At 40.9% G+C, this 18,226-nt stretch overlaps 1 protein-coding gene and 1 long non-coding RNA gene across 9 annotated transcripts; one reads left to right on the forward strand and one right to left on the reverse strand.

The window, feature by feature from the left end:
* Positions 1 to 6,268: 6,268 nt before the first annotated feature.
* Positions 6,269 to 11,485, reverse strand: LOC111961736 (vesicle-associated membrane protein 5). The gene is made up of 3 exons (XM_023984230.3): positions 11,279 to 11,485; positions 9,109 to 9,252; positions 6,269 to 8,868 (listed from the first exon to the last, which is right to left on the reverse strand). Exons 1-3 carry the CDS (start codon positions 11,279 to 11,281, stop codon positions 8,638 to 8,640), a joined length of 378 nt encoding a protein of 125 aa, XP_023839998.1. The 5' UTR covers positions 11,282 to 11,485; the 3' UTR covers positions 6,269 to 8,637.
* An 82-nt stretch (positions 11,486 to 11,567) lies between these two features.
* Positions 11,568 to 17,971, forward strand: LOC139027374 (uncharacterized). 8 transcript variants are annotated; one of them, XR_011479462.1, is made up of 4 exons: positions 11,568 to 16,768; positions 16,880 to 16,988; positions 17,068 to 17,190; positions 17,396 to 17,971. It is a non-coding gene; the product is annotated as an uncharacterized lncRNA (long non-coding RNA). The 8 variants fall into 8 exon arrangements; XR_011479461.1 differs by having other exon boundaries at positions 11,568 to 16,393; positions 16,573 to 16,988; XR_011479469.1 differs by having other exon boundaries at positions 11,568 to 16,393; positions 16,614 to 16,988.
* Positions 17,972 to 18,226: the final 255 nt, after the last annotated feature.

The raw sequence follows: 18,226 nt of genomic DNA on the forward strand, positions 1-18,226 counted from the left end.
GATTTCTAACCCCTTGATGCTCCTGTTGGATCTAATTTTAATAGCTAGCATTTCAATGGCCATAATAAACAGATATAGAGACAATGGACAGCCTTGTTTAACTCCTCTTAAAAGCTCAATACTTTCTGAAAAGTAACCATCATTTACAATATTACATCTGAGGTTGCTGTACATAACTTTAAGCAATTGTATAAGAGATTCACCGAAATTAAAGTAATCCAAGCATTTAAATATAAATTCTAGTCATACTTTATCAAACACCTTCTCAAAATCTGCTATGTGTAACGGATTTCCTCTTCGTCTGAGGAGGAGTAGCAAGGATCGGACGAATGTGCAGCGTGGTAAGTGTCCATAATGAGATAGTTAATAAATCAACAGAACACTGAACAAAATAACAAAAGTACAAACTGTCACGCCCTGACCTGAGTATTCTTTGTTTTCTTTAAATATTTTGGTTAGGTCAGGGTGTGACGAGGGTGGTTTGTGTGTTTTTGTCTAGTCTAGGGTGTTTGTACTGTCTAGAGTTTTTTTGTAGACTTATGGGGTTGTGTTCATTCTAGGTGTTTATGTAAGTCTATGGTTGCCTAGATTGGTTCTCAATTAGAGGCAGGTGTTTATCGTTGTCTCTGATTGGGAACCATATTTAGGCAGCCATGTTCTTTGGGTATTTTGTGGGTGATTGTTTCCTGTGTCAGTGTTTGTGCCACACGGGACTGTTTCGGTTTGTTCACGTTTATTGTTTTTGTATTTGTGTTCATGTTCAGTTTTCCCTATTAAAACATGGACACCTACCACGCTGCGTATTGGTCCGATCCTTGCTACACCTCTTCAGAGGAAGAAGAGGACGACAGCCGTGACAGAATCACCCACCAACCAAGGACCAAGCAGCGTGGTATCGGGCAGCAGCGATCGCAGGACTCCTGGACCTGGGAGGAGATTCTGGATGGGAAAGGACCCTGGTCACAGGCTGGGGAATATCGCCGTCCCAAAGCAGAGCTGGAGGCAGCGAAAGCTGAGCGGCGGCGATATGAGGAGGCAGCACGGCAGCGCGACAGGTACGAGAGGCAGCCCCAAAAAATGTTTTTTGGGGGGGCACACGGGGAGTGTGGCTAAGCCAGGTAGCAGACCTGAGCTCACTCCTCGTGCTTATTATAAGCAGTGCGTTACTGGTCAGGCACCGTGTTATGCGGTTAAGCGCACGGTGTCGCCAGTACGTGCCCATAGTCTGGTGCGCTATAGGGCAGCCCCCCGAAAGTGTCATGCGAGTGTGGGCATCCAGCCAGGGCGTATTGTGCCTGCTCAGCGTGTCTGGTCTCCGGTACGCCGTTTCGGTCCAGGTTATCCTGCGCCGGCTCTGCGTGCTGTGTCTCCGGGGCGCTGGGAGGGTGCAGTGCGTCCTATGCCTGCGCTCCGCTCGAGCCGGGCAAATGTGGGAGTGGAGCCTAAGGGAGAGGTGTGTGTAGTAGGCACTAGATCTCCAGTGCTCACCCACAGCCCGGTTCAACCTGTGCCTGCACTCTGGAGAGTCCGGGCTAGAGTAGTATTCCAGCCTGGGGGAGTGGTGCCAAGGCTGCGCACCAGAGCTCCAGTGCTCCCCCACAGCCCGGTCCTTCAGCTGACCTTCTAACACCAAGCCTCCTGTAGGTCTCCCCAGCCTGGTGGGTCCTGTGGCAGTCCCACGCACCAGGCTGTCTCTCCGTCTCCTCCCTACAGGTGTGCCCATCTGCCCAGCGCCGCCTGCACTGCCCGTCTGCCCAGCGCCATCTGAGCTGTCCGTCTGCCAAGCGCCGCCTGCGTTGCCCGTCTGCCCAGCGCCGTCTGAGCCGCCCGTCTGTCCTGAGCCGTCAGAGCCGTCCGTCAGTCAGGAGCCGCTAGAGCCGTCCGTCAGTCAGGAGCCGCTAGAGCCGTCCGTCAGTCAGGAGCTGCCAGAGCCGCCCGCCAGTCAGGAGCTGCCAGAGCCGCCCGCCAGTCAGGAGCTGCCCCTCAGTCAGGAGCCGCCCCTCAGTCCGAAGCCGCCCCTCAGTCCGGAGCTGCCCCTCAGTCCAGTGGGGCCTTTAATTAGGATCTTAGACCCTAGGTCGGAGGCGAGGGTCGTCCCTCTGAAGAGGCCCTTGAAGAGGGTAATGACTATGGTAGAGTGGGGTCTACGTCCCGCACCCGAGCCGCCGCCATGAATGAGGCCCACCCGGACCCTCCCCTTTAGATTAGGTTTTTGCGGCCGGAGTCCGCACCTTTGTGGGGGGGTACTGTCACGCCCTGACCTGAGTATTCTTTGTTTTCTTTAAATATTTTGGTTAGGTCAGGGTGTGACGAGGGTGGTTTGTGTGTTTTTGTCTCGTCTAGGGTGTTTGTACTGTCTAGGGGTATTTTGTAGATTTATGGGGTTGTGTTCATTCTAGGTGTTTATGTAAGTCTATGGTTGCCTAGATTGGTTCTCAATTAGAGGCAGGTGTTTATCGTTGTCTCTGATTGGGAACCATATTTAGGCATCCATGTTCTTTGGGTATTTTGTGGGTGATTGTTTCCTGTGTCAGTGTTTGTGCCACACGGGACTGTTTCGGTTTGTTCACGTTTATTGTTTTTGTATTTGTGTTCATGTTCAGTTTTCCCTATTAAAACATGGACACCTACCACGCTGCGTATTGGTCCGATCCTTGCTACACCTCTTCAGAGGAAGAAGAGGACGACAGCCGTGACACAAACAAACAACCGAAACCGTCCCGTATGGTGCAAACACTGAAACGGAAAATAACCACCCACAACACACAATGGAAAACAGGCTACCTAAATATGGCTCCCAATCAGAGACAACGAAAAACAGCTGCCTCTGATTGGGAACCACACCAGGCCAAACACATAGAAAACAAACAACCTAGAAAAAAGAACATAGACTGCCCACCCCAACTCACGCCCTGACCAACCTAACACAAAGACATAAAAAAGAAACTAAGGTCAGAACGTGACACTATGAAGACCAGGCCTGGTATCTTTGATGCTTCACAATGTTCAATTGTTTCAAGTAATTGTCGTATATTATCTCCAATATATCGTCCATGTAAAAAACCTGTCTGGTCAGGATGAACAATATCTGGTAAAACCTTTTTTATTCTATGTGCTATGCATTTCACCAGGATCTTCAAATCACAACATTGAAGCGTAAGAGGCCTCCAGTTTTTTAAATGGACTGGATCTTTATACTTACCACCTGGGTTCTCTTTAAGTAGTAATGCAATTAGACCTTATTGTTGAGTACCTGAAAGTCTACAATTTTTAAAGGAGTAATTAAAACATGCTAATAATGGATCTTTGAGTACATCAAAAAAAGGTCTAAAATACCTCTACTGGTATACCATCAAGTCCTGGTGTTTTTAAAGAATTAAAATATTTTATAGCCTCAAAAAGTTCCTCTTCTGTAAGTTGGCCTTCACACTGGTCTTTCTGAACATTTGTTAAATTTCCCTTATTATTATTATTATTAGGGAAGAAATCCTGAATTACATTCAGTAGAAATAGAGGAGACTGAAAAGAAATAGAGGAGAAATAGAGGAGACTGAAAAGAAAACATATACTTAAAATATTTTGCTTCCTCTTTCAAAATATAATTTGGTAAATGTACTGTAGATATTCCATAAAAAATCAGCCCGTTTCCAAATACAAATACAACATTAACAATGTTGTCACTGTACTTCTGATAAATTTGATGTTATTTTAATGGACAAAAAAATTGTTTTTCTTTCAAAAACAAGGACATTTCTAAGTGGCCCCAAACTTTTCAACTGTAGTGTATAAAAAAGAAAAAAAATTACATAAGTATTCAGACCCTTTGCTTTTGAGACTCGAAATTGAGCTCAGGTGCATCCTGTTTCCATTGATCATCCTTGACATGTTTCTACAACTTGATTGGTGTCCACCTGTGGTAAATTCAATTGATTGAACATGCTTTGGAAACGCACAAACCTGTCTATAGTTGACAGTGCATGTCAGAGCCAAAACTAAGCCATGAGGTCATAGGAATTGTCGGTAGAGCTCCAAGACAGGATTGTGTCGAAACACAGATCTGGGGAAGGTATCAAAGCATTTTTTGCAGCATTGAAGGTCCCCAAGAACACAGTGGCCTCCATCATTCTTAAATGGAAGAAGTTTGGAACAAGGGTTTTTCTTTATTTTTTAATATTTTCTACATTGTAGAATATTATTTCTCTCTTTTTGTAGAGAAAACTCATTTTGATTTGCTGGGCCTGTGGCTGTGCCCAGTCATATGAAATCCATAGATTAGGGCTAATGAATTAATTTCAATTGATTGATTTCCTTATATGAACTGTAACTCAGTAGAACCGTTGAAATGGTTGCATGTTTCGTTTATTATAAAATAATTCCAATCCCGAAGGCAAATGCAGTTTAGCGACATAAGTGGGCTGACTTTAGGACCATGTAGATGCCTGGGAGCGGGAGGGAAGGCTGTTTGTATGCCGGCGGGTGGACTGGCTTTATGGATATCTCATCGAAACAGCATTACTTTTTCTCCAAGCAGTGCAGAGGTAAAATGGTTGTAGTAGATGGCTTTGGATAGGTAGGGTAGCTGCTAGTTTAGTCAAATCAAACCGTTTTAATCCCGATGCTGAGCTAAGGCGTAGCAGTTAATTATTGAATGACATGAGTTTGTAGAATATTAAGTCCCCTATTAGCCTATTTTAGAACCCAGAGAGTGAAATACTTACTCACCTCTCTAACATGTAGCGCAGCATTGCCGAACAGTCAGAATGTTGAACAAACTTGATTTCAATTTACTTTACATGTTGTCAGCTGATTTTTGTCCCTGTGTCGGAGGTAATCAGAGACAAAATATCCACAGGGAAGTGTTATCAACCCGACCTTCAGTACGATGGTCTGTTTATTGGTTTGCAATTCGCACTGTGACAAACCTTTGCACAAATGGCTGAGCCTACCGAACCACAGACTGAAAGTTGGCCCATACAATCAGCAGGTAGATTTCACAAACACTTCCAGCTGATTACATACCTTTACATTATGCTACTGTTAACATGTTGTGCATCACCTGCAATGCCTTGGGAGATTGAAAATACAAGAGACAGAATTTACTGGGGCAGCAAAAAGTCGGTGAAACAACACTTTCCTGTGGATACCCTATTTCCACCTCCTACGGTCAAAAGGACCAACGGCACAGACAACCGGTAAAGTACTTGTAAATATAATTGTATTCAACATTCTGGCTTGTAGAGACTCTTGCTTCTATTTTAGGCATACTTATTTCAGACTGAATAGCATATCATACGGTAACCATGGTAACAGTCTGATTGTCACGACTTCCGCCGAAGTCGGTCCCTCTCCTTATTCGGGCGGTGTTCGGCGGTCCACGTCACCGACTTTCTAGCCATCACTGATCCATTTTTCATTTTCCATTGGTTTTGTCTTGTCTTCACACCTGGTTCCAATCCCATCAATTACATGTTGTGTATTTAAGCCTCTGTTTCCCTTCATGTCCTTGTTGGAGATTGTTTTATTGTATGTTATGTGCAAGTCATGTGTCGGTGTGCGACGGGTTTTGTACCCACTTATATTATTTTTTGTATATTTTGGTTTTTGGAGTTTTATGAGCACTTATTAAACGACTCCATTTATACCAAGTTCGTTTTCCTGCGCCTGACTTCCCTGCCACCGACACGCACCCATTACACTGATGCTTAGGCAAGTCCCCTATTGATGTGGATGAAATTACAGAAACAAGGTGATAATGTCTTTGTGTTTTAGTTTTTCTAAATTGTGTAGAAATGCAGTAAATAAATGAGTTTAATTGTTTTGCTGATATTACGCCCCTGGATGCGCAGTTTCTTCAAACGAGCACACCATTCAGTCATTTATGGTTAATACATTACATTGGGTGGAACATACTCTTTCGATGTCCCTCCTGGAGATGCAGGTTTTTGGATCAAGTGCAAAATCCATTCACCGGGGTAAACTGGCATGCAAAACAAATGCTATGTGCCCTAGGCTGAATTCCATTTAAAAACTTTATATTTAGTTTGTCCTTGATGACTTTTTCCAAATGATTGGATAGGTTGAAAGGGCAGAGTCAAAGCATGTATTAAGGGAATTTAAACATTCTAAACCATCTGGCAGAGTTGTGATGAGGGAAAGGAGATTATTTCCCATTTGGAATGCAGTAAGGTTGATACATTCAAATCACTTAAAGACAAAATAGCCTATTGGTAATTGCCAGCCAATCATGTTGAAATAATGAGCAATCAGGGTTAATGTACTTTTTTTTAATCAACTGGATAAAATAAATCAATAATGCAACTCCACGATAACAAAACATATTTTTGACTCAATGTCCATTCAACTGGTCAATGAACTAGACACAGCTGTCTATTGGGGAGTTCCTGTTGACTGTTTATAAAAGGGTTGAACAGGTGTCATTGTCAACAACATAATCCCATCTAGTGTTTACACTACATACGTCAGTTATTTAGCAATCAAGGGCATTTTTGTTATTGCCTATTATTTAATGTGACTATCAATCAGTTGTTCAGCATTGAGGGACATTACACTCCTTTCTAAAAATTGTGTTGCATGTTGAAATACAACATCTCTCAGACCAATTTTAAAGGGAATAATATTGTCAGTTAAATCCTGATCTTGACAATGGAATGCCTTGTTTTGTCAACACGTGATGTCTATCAACTAGGCCTTCAAGAATGGCAGAGTAAATGGTGGTGTACCTTCAGTAAAATATAAACACACATTTTTGTTTGGATATATCTCTTTGGGAAATGAATGGTGTCATTGAAAATGTGAGGTTATTCAGGTTCAGACCTGGGATAACTATAGTTTTAACTATGCTTTGTGGAAGGTAACCATTTTTTAAGGGGGAACAAATAGTTACTTTGGAGGTGACTAAAAGTATTTGAATATAGATCCCAAAAAATGACTACTTTCTAAAACCATTTAAATACGCAACTGATAAAGCAAGTACCTTTTTTTTATATTTCAATACCGATCTCAGGAAGTGACTACTTTTAAGAAACTATTGGATTGTCTGCCTTCAACTAACAAACTTTATCTGCAACTGCATGTTGAAGATAGAAATATAATTAATAGAGCACACACAATCTCCTATACTATTCCAATCTATTTGACAGTCATATTTGATATATACAATACATTTATATCTGAACATTCTGTAAATGTCCATTGCCATAGGTGTACATAATCAAGTCAAACCAATGATATTTTGTAAAGATAAGTATAAATCAGTTGACGTTCAACTACAGTATGACTTTTTCAACATGCCACTGAAAAGGTAGAAAGTTGCAATTCATTTTATGATACCTGAAATTACTGCAGAGAAATTCAAAAGCCATCTGCAAACAGCAAGTTGGATGCTTAGCAAAACCAACTTGGAACCTCTTTGTCCATCTGTGGGTAAGTGTTGTTTCAAACACACACTATAACATATTTAAAGAGACAGTTTACTCAGAATACGAACTAACATGATTTTCCACCTACCTTGGCTATAGTTATTTCAGTTTTGAGAATTCGTTTCCTTGACACTTAATAGCTATATTTTGTAACCATTAGCATTCCACTTAACATAACTGTTCTTGTGCCTGTGTAATAAAACTGTAATTACTTTTGAAGCAACATTTTATTAGCATGTTACATAATTGGTAATTGCATTTTAATTGCATAGCAATGAGCTGAATTTTTGTAACTACTGTACACGAGGAATAATGACTTTCCTTATTCCACTTGTGTAATAACTCCTTTGTGCAATTATAAAGCAATTTCCAAAGTCCTATGTAACAACAATGTCACAAAATTACTACACATGTATAAGAACTTGATGTCAACTGTTACTATATTACCTTGTCTCAATCATTATGAAAATACTGTATATTTGTTGGTCATTTTTAAGCTGTTGAGGGGATTCCATGTCCTTCATGTATTTAATTCTAGGCTATATTAAGATTCATATCTAGGAGCCCTCCAAACCATGTGCTTATGGTCATTATATTTCAACTCAACTATTGTAGTTTTTGGTTTTTCATAAAATATTTGGCAACCATAAAATATTTTGTTTTCAAAAAAATAGGTATTTCTCTGCAGTATTTTCTGAAAGACGAATTCAAAATATATATTTTTTTCTGAGACCTGTATTTGAATATCAAAGGAAATGATTGCCACGAGTATTTGAAAAGATGGTATTTTCAAATAAACTACAAAATACAACTATTTTATGTTCAGGTTAACCTTAGTTATGTATCCCAAGATGTACAGTAATGCATTATAAATGCTGTTGAAAGGAAATAGATCAAATCTATCTCGTCATCACCCCTAATGTCTTACCTTTTCTGATTTCAATATTATCAGATGTAATAGTTTACAGATAATTGGTAATCCCAACAAGATTCTGAATAATGGAATTCTTTAACAAGTTTTGCACCTAATAAATTATTTATCTTCCCTGATGGATCTGTAGAAGTCCTTGTACACCCATTAGAGACAAGTAAAGTATCAACAACAGAAGCTAGAAAATACTTTTGACCGATAGTAGTATCCTTCAAGTAGTGTCCACTATTTGTTTCCTTTTCAGCCCTATTGATTCTAGGCTGTAGCCTACTTCCCAGGCCCAATGGTTGTTGGTGTAATGCCTCCTTCGTTCATTGGGATACTGCCTATATCATGTGTGTTTTCAGGGCTAGATCTGTTGACCAACATGAAGGTGGCTACTAGAATGACAATTATGGCCGAGGCTGCAACAACAGCAATGAGCTTCCATTTGGCCTTGATGTTGTCAAATTTCTTCTGCTGCTTCAACTTCTTTGAGGTCTTGTGGAAGGACTTGCTCTAAACAAACAAACAAACCAATCAAGCACTAAAGTCAATTCACCGTTCTGACAAAACACCACTGTCTATCTTGAACACCAAAAAGGACCTCCGGTTGTGGAAGGCTTGGCCACAGCTTTAATATTAAAAAGTGATGCATCTGAAGAAAATATCTGAATTGGATCAGATCAGGATAAAAATGGTATCAGTGCAAGTGTGTGTGTGTAAATAATAATAATTAAAAAGCAATCCCAGTCTCACTTTAAAATCCAGTTCCTCAGCCCTTTTATCAAGGTCCTGCAGTTTTGCCTTGCGTTCCTCTGTCTTCTCCATGTTGTCCATCATGATGACCTTCACCTCCTCCGCCTCTTCCTGAGCCTGACGCAGCCGACTGTTCTTGTCAGGCTGAGAGAGATGACACGTGAATTAAATAAAAATATTTTCCTACAGTTCTGTCAAAGCGCTGGAATGCTGATAAACTCATATGAACTGGGTTGAAAAACATATGAACTGGATACTGCATATTATACAGCACCACACCATGTTTATTGAAAATATAATGAGCCTCCTGCTTGTAACTGTCACCCCTTTTCAGGAAGATCTCGTAATTGAATCAAGATATTGATATCATCCTCAGAAAAGTTGAAGATGTCACTCAACCTGTAACCACCTGGAACAGAATATCTAACAATAAATATAATATAAACAATGAAACAAAACTCCCTTGAGATTTAAGAGATTCTCTTTTTTAGCCAGAGGAAGAGGTAGAATGTGTTTCGCTACAGGGTGAAGTTTCCCCTAGGTACAGATCTAGGATCAGTTCCCCCTCCCCCAATCCTAACCTTAACCATTAACTGGCCCCAGATCAGCATTTATAGGGGCAACTTCACCCTGAGTTCAAGGCTGAAATGTAGCACTCTAAAACAGGAAGAACTGTAAACCAAGCAGCTGTCAAGGAATGTATTTTTTGTAATTGTTGGCTACAGCTAAATAATGCATGGGGTTGTATTCATGGATGTCTCAGCCTCCAGTATTTATGCTGCAGTAGTTAATGTGTCGGGGGGGCTAGGGTCAGTTTGTTATATCTGGAGGACTTCTCCTGTCTTATCCGGTGTCCTGTGTGAATTTAAGTATGCTCTCTCTAATTCTCTCCTTCTCTCTCTTTCTTTCTCTCTCTCGGAGGACCTGAGCCCTAGGACCATGCGTCAGGACTACCTGGCATGATGACTCCTTGCTGTCCCTAGTCCACCTGGCCTTGCTGCTGCTCCAGTTTCAACTTTTCTGCCTGCGGCTATGGAACCCTGACCTGTTCACCGGACGTGCTAAAAAAGCCAACTGACATTTACTCCTGAGGTGCTGACTTGCTGCACCCTCTAACTACTGTGATTATTATTATTTGACCATGCTGGTCATTTATGAACATTTGAACATCTTGGCCATGTTCTGTTATAATCTCCACCCGGCACAGCCAGAAGAGGACTGGCCACCTCTCATAGCCTGGTTCCTCTCTAGGTTTCTTCCTAGGTTTTGGCCTTTCTAGGGAGTTTTTCCTAGCCACCGTGCTTCTACACCTGCATTGCTTGCTGTTTGGGGTTTTAGGCTGGGTTTCTGTACAGCACTTTGAGATATCAGCTGATGTACGAAGGGCTATATAAATAAATTTGATTTGATTTTGATTTTATGTTTTTATTCAACAAAATATGAAGATAAATTATACCCTTTCAAATATAATGTATTTGTCAAATCAATTCCACATTTGATTGAACTGTGTTCTGAAAACTCAAATTAATATTATCTATTTTACAATATGTTGTCTGTTTTGATTTACAGTAAGTCAATCTTATGATACACCTCTGAAATATGAATAGGCCTATATGTTAAATTGTTATCCTGTAGGTGCAATAAAATGTGTCAACGACCTCCAACTAGGCAAGGATATGCTGGGATATGTCTCAACGTATACTGTCTTCCTCTCTCCGTCTCCTCATCTGTGCAATGTCTGAAAACTAAACTGTAAAATAAATGCCGAAATAGCATGTGGAATCTAATCTTACCTGTTTGACATGTTCTTTGAAATCACTAGACTACAGGCGAATGGAGAGGGACGAGCAGAGGAACCCACCTTTGGCTATTGAGATGCACCCAAGGTGAATGCTCAAACAAAGCAGCGTTTCAAACACGCATTTAATTAACCACTTGTAACTGGTGTTTACAAAATATTCTGTATTATCATAACATATAGACTAGGCTCTATATGAATCCTCCCTAGTCTCAAAAGTAATGACATAGAACATTATTCCGTCAACAAAGGCAAAAAGAAAGTGGAAGTAGCCCCTGCATCTGAAGTTAAATTCCAAATGATAATAAATTGTTTTTGAATGTCACACAAAACAATTCCCTTTTATTGATTTACTTTGGATTAATAGCTTACCATGTTTCTGCACGATCTTATTGTTATCCCGAGAATAAATAATTTATCCGAGTCGGTGAAAAATCCAGTAGAAACTATTCTAGTTGGGAGACAGCGTGAAGACTTTTGGAATTTATGCCGCGTTCAAGTGCTAGTTGGAACTCGGAAATTTCCGACTTGCTAACTGGTTGACGGCACGTGTACTTCAACCATCTAGTCATTTTGACATTTCCGAGTTACCTAGTAAGGAGGACTAGCATGTGAATGTGGAATTACTAACTCCGCCTCGTTCGTGATAGTGAACTGCTCTGCACATTATTATTACAAAATTCTTTCTGCAGCCTGCCATATCGTAGAAGGAAGAGGAGGGTAACCTTCCTCCCTGGTTGACTTTGCATAAATGTTCTATTGCAGCTTGAAAGAATCTCAGGGAAGTTATTATATTCTAATCTATGATAGTTATTCTACTCACGTTAAAGCATATAGTTTACACTTTATAGTGTAAATGGCAAGGTTTATTGATAAGGGACTTTTTCCATGGCTACCCATGATATATTCACATGTGTAACTGACAGTTAGACTTACAGGTTATGTCGTTGTTTTTTGTTTGAATTGTTTACGTGTTCGCTGTGCGGGGGAAATGATAAGACAAGCGGAACTACGTAGCTAATAACTGTTGTAACGGGGATCCTTATTGTAGCAACACACTTTTGGAGGGAAGGCAATCCCATTAGCTAAGTTTTCATGTCATCGGGTGTAGTTCGTAAAGGTTGAAGCATGTATGTTAGGATGGTAAAGTTAGAATAATTAAGAATGAAGTGTGAATTCATGCTAGAAATAATAAGTGTGAAGTTTGATTTCCTCCCTTCTGTAATAAGCAGCCAATGAGGTATTTTTCCTTTATTCATGTGTTTAATCTGATACTGTTATAGCGCCGGCTAAACTGTTTATGTATGTAAGCACTTCAGAGTTATACCAAGCTAATAAGTCACTCGTAAGATAAGGAGGTTGTAAGAGTGTGCTTAACTGTATTTTCATTTGCTTTATAGTTCTCACGGAAGGTGATAATTCTGACAAAATCTACAGAATAAAGCCGCCAGTTAAAATCAAGGAACGCTTGTTCTTGTGGTTACTGGAAGGAACTACAACATGATCGTTTTATATTTGTTTGTTCAAATGTCATCCGTGTACTGTTCGTTCAATCAATTTCCGAATATACACAACCAAGACGGATAATCATTTCGACTGCATTAATTCATTTTTTTAATGTCGTCCACAAGATTGAACAGAGATGGTGTGGGCATAGAGAGGAGGGGCTGCAACATGATTACGTCGCTAGCTGTTTTCAAAGTAAAAGCTGTGTTACTGATATTACCTGAACATATCCAGCTAGCTAGCTTTCGCAGGTTAGTTATAAATTAAAGTCACCAATAAGTAACGTTAGTTAGTTAGCTGCCTTCAATTATTGGTGGCTTTACAGACAAGACAGGGAGATTATATTATAAGCCACCAAGCATTGAGCTAAAACTAGCTAGCTATCATACCAAACAGGTGAGTGTGCGTATGTATGTATGTATGTATGCATGCATGCATGCATGTATGTCTGTCTGTCTATGGTAGGTTACAAGGATCGTTCAAGACTATCCAGCCCCAGCTAACACGGCTTGACATACCGAGTTTTGACCATGACCCTTTCTCTGCCATCAGGTGAGTATGAGTTAATGATCAACAATTTTCTACTCTGTATGGTGTATGTAGGTGGTAATTCCCTCCACCTAATGATGGCAGAGATTTAAGGAAGTAAAATGGATCGTTCAATCATTCTCAATGGTAGTTCGTGAGTATATCTGTAGAGAAATAGGTGGGCATACTGCATATGGCCACTACTACACCTGTACCACTGCATGAGATTGAAGCTGGTTTGGTTGACGGTGACACTACACATGTACAGGCAGGCACTGCCATTCCTTGCCTTGCATGGTATGGCTTCGTATATACTAGAGTAGGTATTCCCAAACAGGGGTACCCAAATAAAAAATTTTTTTTTTTTGTGTGACTTTTTTGCTTTACATTTTCAAACAGTCCATTTATATTTTCCAACAGGGTTATACATTTGGGTGATGTTTTTTCTCTCGCCTGAGTAGCCTCGTTTCACTGCCCATAATAAAAGTAAACCATCTTTTACATTTTTATTTCACCTTTATTTAACCAAGTAGGCTAGTTGAGAACAAGTTCTCATTTACAACTGCAACCTGGCCAAGATAAAGCAAAGCAGTGCGACACAAACAACAACACTGAGTTACACATGGAATAAACAAGCATACAGTCAATAACACAATAGAAAAAAATAGTCTATATACAGTGTGTGCAAATGGCGTGAGGAGGTAAGGCAATAGTAGGCCATAGTAGCGAAGTAATTACAATTTAGCAAATTAACACTGGAGTGATAGATGTGCAGATGATGATGTGAAAGTAGAAATACTGGTGGGCAAAGAGCAGAAAAGTAAATAAAAACAATATGGTGGTGAGGTAGGTAGATTGGATGGGCTATTTACAGATGGGGTATGTACAGCTGCAGCGATGGGTTAGTTGCTCAGATAGCTGATGTTTAAAGTTAGTGAGGGAAATATGTCTCCAGCTTCAGCGATTTTTGCAATTCGTTCCAGTCATTGGCAGCAGAGAACTGGAAGGAAAGGCAGCCAAAGGAGGTGTTGGCTTTGGGGATGACCAGTGAGAAATACCTGCTGGTGTTCAGTGAAATAACACGATGTCAAATACAGGTAGCCTAGTCAAATAATTAACATCCAATCACATTAACCATTACTCTCTCGCAGGAATTCCACTAACGGTCCAAATGTAGCCAAACATAGCTGCTGCTCATGTTGGTATTTGAACTAATGGCGCAACAGCTTTTACAGGGAGACATAGTGGAGTGGTAACGCATGTGTAAGCAGTTGCTCCCGATGCCACTTGGGTACATTGCATCATCCACCGAGAGGCTCTTGCTGCCAGGGGAATGTCTGCTAGCTTGAAAGACGTTTTGGACACTACAGTGAAAATGGTTCACTTTGTTAAAGCAAGGCCCCTGAACTCTTGTGTATTTTCTGCACTATGCAATGATATGGGCAGCGACCGTGTAATGCTTTTACAATGTACAGAAAGGAGTGTGCTGGTTATCAAGGGACAAATTATTGATGTTTTTTTTTGAGAGATGAGCTTAAAGTTTTCTGTACTGACCATAATTTTCACTTGTCTGACTGCTTGTGAGAAACTCGTCATCACATACGACTGGCCTATCTGGGTGATTTATTTTTTATCGCCTGAATGATCTGAATCTAGGATTACAGGGACTCTCCGCAACTATATTCAATGTAGGGACAAAATTGAGGCTATGATTAAGAAGTTGGAGCTCTTCTCTGTCTGCATTAATAAGAACAACACACAGGTCTTTCCATCATTGTATGATTTTTTTGTGTGCAAATGAACTCAAGTTTACGGACAATGTCAAATGTGATATAGCGAAGCATCTGAGGTGGATGCGCAGTTATGCAGGAACTTTCCCAAAACGGATGACACAAACAACTGGATTCGTTATCCCTTTCATGCTCTGCCTCCAGTCCACTGAACAAGAGAGCCCCATTGAAATTGCAACAAGCTGTTCAGTGAAAATTTAATTTAATCAGGAGCAACTGACAGATTTATGGATCGGGCTGCGCTCAGAGTATCCTGCCTTGGCAAATCGTGCTGTTAAGACACTGATGCCCTTTGCAACCACGTACCTATGTAAGAGGGGATTTTCGTCCCTCACTAGCATGAAAACTAAATACAGGCACAGACTGTGGGAAATTATTTAAGACTGAGACTCTCCAATACAACACAACATTGCAAAGTTATCTGCATCCTTTCAAGCACACCCTTCTCATTAATCTGTAGGTAGTTATTCACAATTTTTGATGAACAAATAAGGTTTTATATGTAAGATGGCTAAATAAAGAGCAAAATTATTGATTATTATTTGCTCTTTGTCACTTCCCACGAGTGACAACGAGCCAGGTTGTGACACAAACTCACACTCATTCTTATGTTTAATAAATGTATTGTATAGTGTGTGTGGCAGGCTTACAATGATGGCAAAAAACATAATTTGAGAGTGTGCTGACCCTGGTGCTAGAGGGGATACGCAGCTGGAGGTTGAATGTTTGAAGGGGTATGGGACTATAAAAAGTTTGGGAACCACTGTACTAGAGCACTCAAACTCAACTCTGAACCTCAAAGCCAGTTCCACTACCCTTTTTCTTTCTTCCCCTCTAATCAGGGACTGATTTAGAGCTGGGACACCAGGTGGGTGCAATTCATTCTGGTAGAACAGAAATCCAATAGGCTCTGGACCTCATAGGGCAGAGTTACCCAAACTCAGTGCACATTTTGTTTTTGCCCTAACACTACACAGCTGATAAACAACTAATCATCAAGCTTTGATAATTTGAATCAGCTGTGTGCTGTTGGCATGGTGCAGGAGCAGGGTCAATAGGGTCAAAGTAGTGGACTGGGATAGTGGGTTTTTAGAGTGTAGGTGGCAGCTGCAGAGAAGTACCTGGGTGTAAAATATTTTACTGCAGAAGACTTATAAGATGTTTTAGAGATTTTGGATGAAGTAGTGGTATATAGGTGTAGGGTAGGCTGGTGGTGCAATAAAATAAAAAAATCGCCCCCCCCCCCTTTTTTTATTTTTGTATCACAAATGTACTGCAATTGAACATACACTACCGCACAGTAGGTGGTGGCATGCACAGACAAAATATGTGAACGCCATGATACCGAAGAAGAATCCTCAGCTGTGTAGTGTTAGGGAAAAAAACTAAACGTCCATCCCTTGGTGTCCCGAGTACTGAGTTTGGAAAACGCTGTTGGAGAGTAAGAGTTGAATACCCCTATACTAGAGTATAATGACATTTTTCGACAGGGACCGTGTGTAATGTGCGATTTAACTAAATTCACTCTGTATTTAACTGTGTAGAATCTTCGTTCTCCATAGAGACGTTGGATGCAGAATTATACTCCTATCCTGCACATGTTCAGGAGAGAAGAACATCCATAGACAAGGAGCTGCTGCAGCAGATCGACAACTTCCTACAGGTAACGAGCACACACATGGTAATCATTTCCGCATAGAAAGGTTTAAAGTCTGCACTGAGAATCTTAGGGGGTTTCTTTGTGTGTGCATGTGTCTGTGTGGTGAGTTAAGGTGGTGTGTTTCCTGATGTGCTCTGTTAGAGGGTATGTATCTGAAGGCTCTAACCTGTATGTGTGTGTAGGAACTGAGGAGGCAGACTGTTGTACCCTCTGTCCTCTGAAGGGGTTAGTGTGTGAAGGCTCTAGCCTGCTGCTTCTGTTGCTGCTCCCTATGAGGAAGAACGTCCCGAAGAACATGACCTTCCTCTCACCAGGACACACACACACATCTCAAGTCAGTTGTATTAGTCACTGCCCTACTCATTTTTTTTGTGCAAGGTAAGTGTTCTACACTGTTCTATGTGTTCTCAGTTTTGATTTAATTCCTAGACACTTCCACCCAACTGTGTGATGAGTCTGGTTTGCCAATGTGTCAAACTGTGGTCATAGGGAGCTGGGTGTAGATGGTGGAGGTGTTTGGGGTAGCAAGGACAGTGGACTCAGTGGAGGACATCCCAGCCACTTGGCAGTGTCGGCACTGCTACTTCCCACATGACAGGTAAGTGGACATCTACTTATACAATCAGTCAATCAAAAGTCTAAATTCTGCCTTTTTTTTTTTTTTTTTTTTACTTCAGCAGTTGTCACAAAGTGCTTTTACAGTAACCTGGCCTACACAAGGGGAACCTGGGACACACTGCTCCTGCCATCTTTCTCCCCGTGTGATGACATATCCTGTTTAGGCACCTGGCCAAGTCCAGGTGAGCTCTCGTGTCCCAAATACATACACACAATTAGGAATGTTCCCCCTTTTTACATGGTGGTGTGTCAGAGGTGAGGGAGGATAAGCCAGTGTTTGAGAAGAGGTGTCTGGTGTGGGAGACAACCATTACCTCCTACTCTCACCTAGCCCCTTAAACTTAAACCACTAACCCCTAAGTTTCCAACATGACCTGTGTGTTACAGGAGGAGTTGAAGGCGGAGCATGCCTCGAACCTGCGAAGCACCCGGTGATCTACGGTATGATGGCTGACTTACTTACTTCAAAAACCGAGCGACGCCTTCATGTTCACCCACGAAGACGTATCTCCCTTCGCCTCCCGCCAACCCCCAAGGGGCACCTTCAACAGCTCCTCACCTTGACGACACACACTGTGGCTGAATCTCAATAGTCGAGTTAGTAGCTTCCTCTGTCACTTTAGTGAGGACAATACTGTTCTGGTTACACTAGTATGTACAGAGGCCCTCAATCATCAAATATGAACGCTTTTATGGAGGTTTTGTCTTATTTTGTGACACTGTTTTTACTGTCTTTTGTTTGTATTGGCTGCATTAAAACTAATTTCTATCAACTGTGTTGATATGGCGATTGCAACAATTGTCAGTTGGTGTGACTAAAATACAATTTCATGTCTTGTATATTTTCCATGCTTTTTCTTTTACGAACTTTATCCTCAAGTGTTATAATTTCATTAACAGCTACTTTGCTTTGGCTCTTATCACTCTACAAATTTGTATGAATAAAATTATAAATGAAAGTAATGCTATGTCTATGATCTGGTTTCTGAGTGGAATACTTTGCTGAGTCTACTTTCAACTGGCTTTTTGTATTTATTATGATTCCCCATTAGCTGCTGCAAAGGCAGCAGCTACTCTTTCTGGGGTCCAGCAAAATGAAGGCAGTTATAAACAATTAACAGATTTCACAACACACTGTGTGCCCTCAGGCCACTACTCTACTACCACATATCTACAACATAAAATCCATGTGTGTATAGTGCGTATGTTATTGTGTGT

The sequence above is a fragment of the Salvelinus sp. IW2-2015 genome, linkage group LG4q.1:29 (assembly GCF_002910315.2).
Source record: "Salvelinus sp. IW2-2015 linkage group LG4q.1:29, ASM291031v2, whole genome shotgun sequence".
NCBI classification, from domain to species: Eukaryota; Metazoa; Chordata; class Actinopteri; order Salmoniformes; family Salmonidae; genus Salvelinus; species Salvelinus sp. IW2-2015.

Coding starts and splice junctions, on each gene's coding strand:
- LOC111961736 (XM_023984230.3), bottom strand. Junction 8,869..9,108: donor CTGAGGAACTGGATTTTAAA/GTGAGACTGGGA, acceptor TTGTTTGTTTAG/AGCAAGTCCTTCCACAAGAC.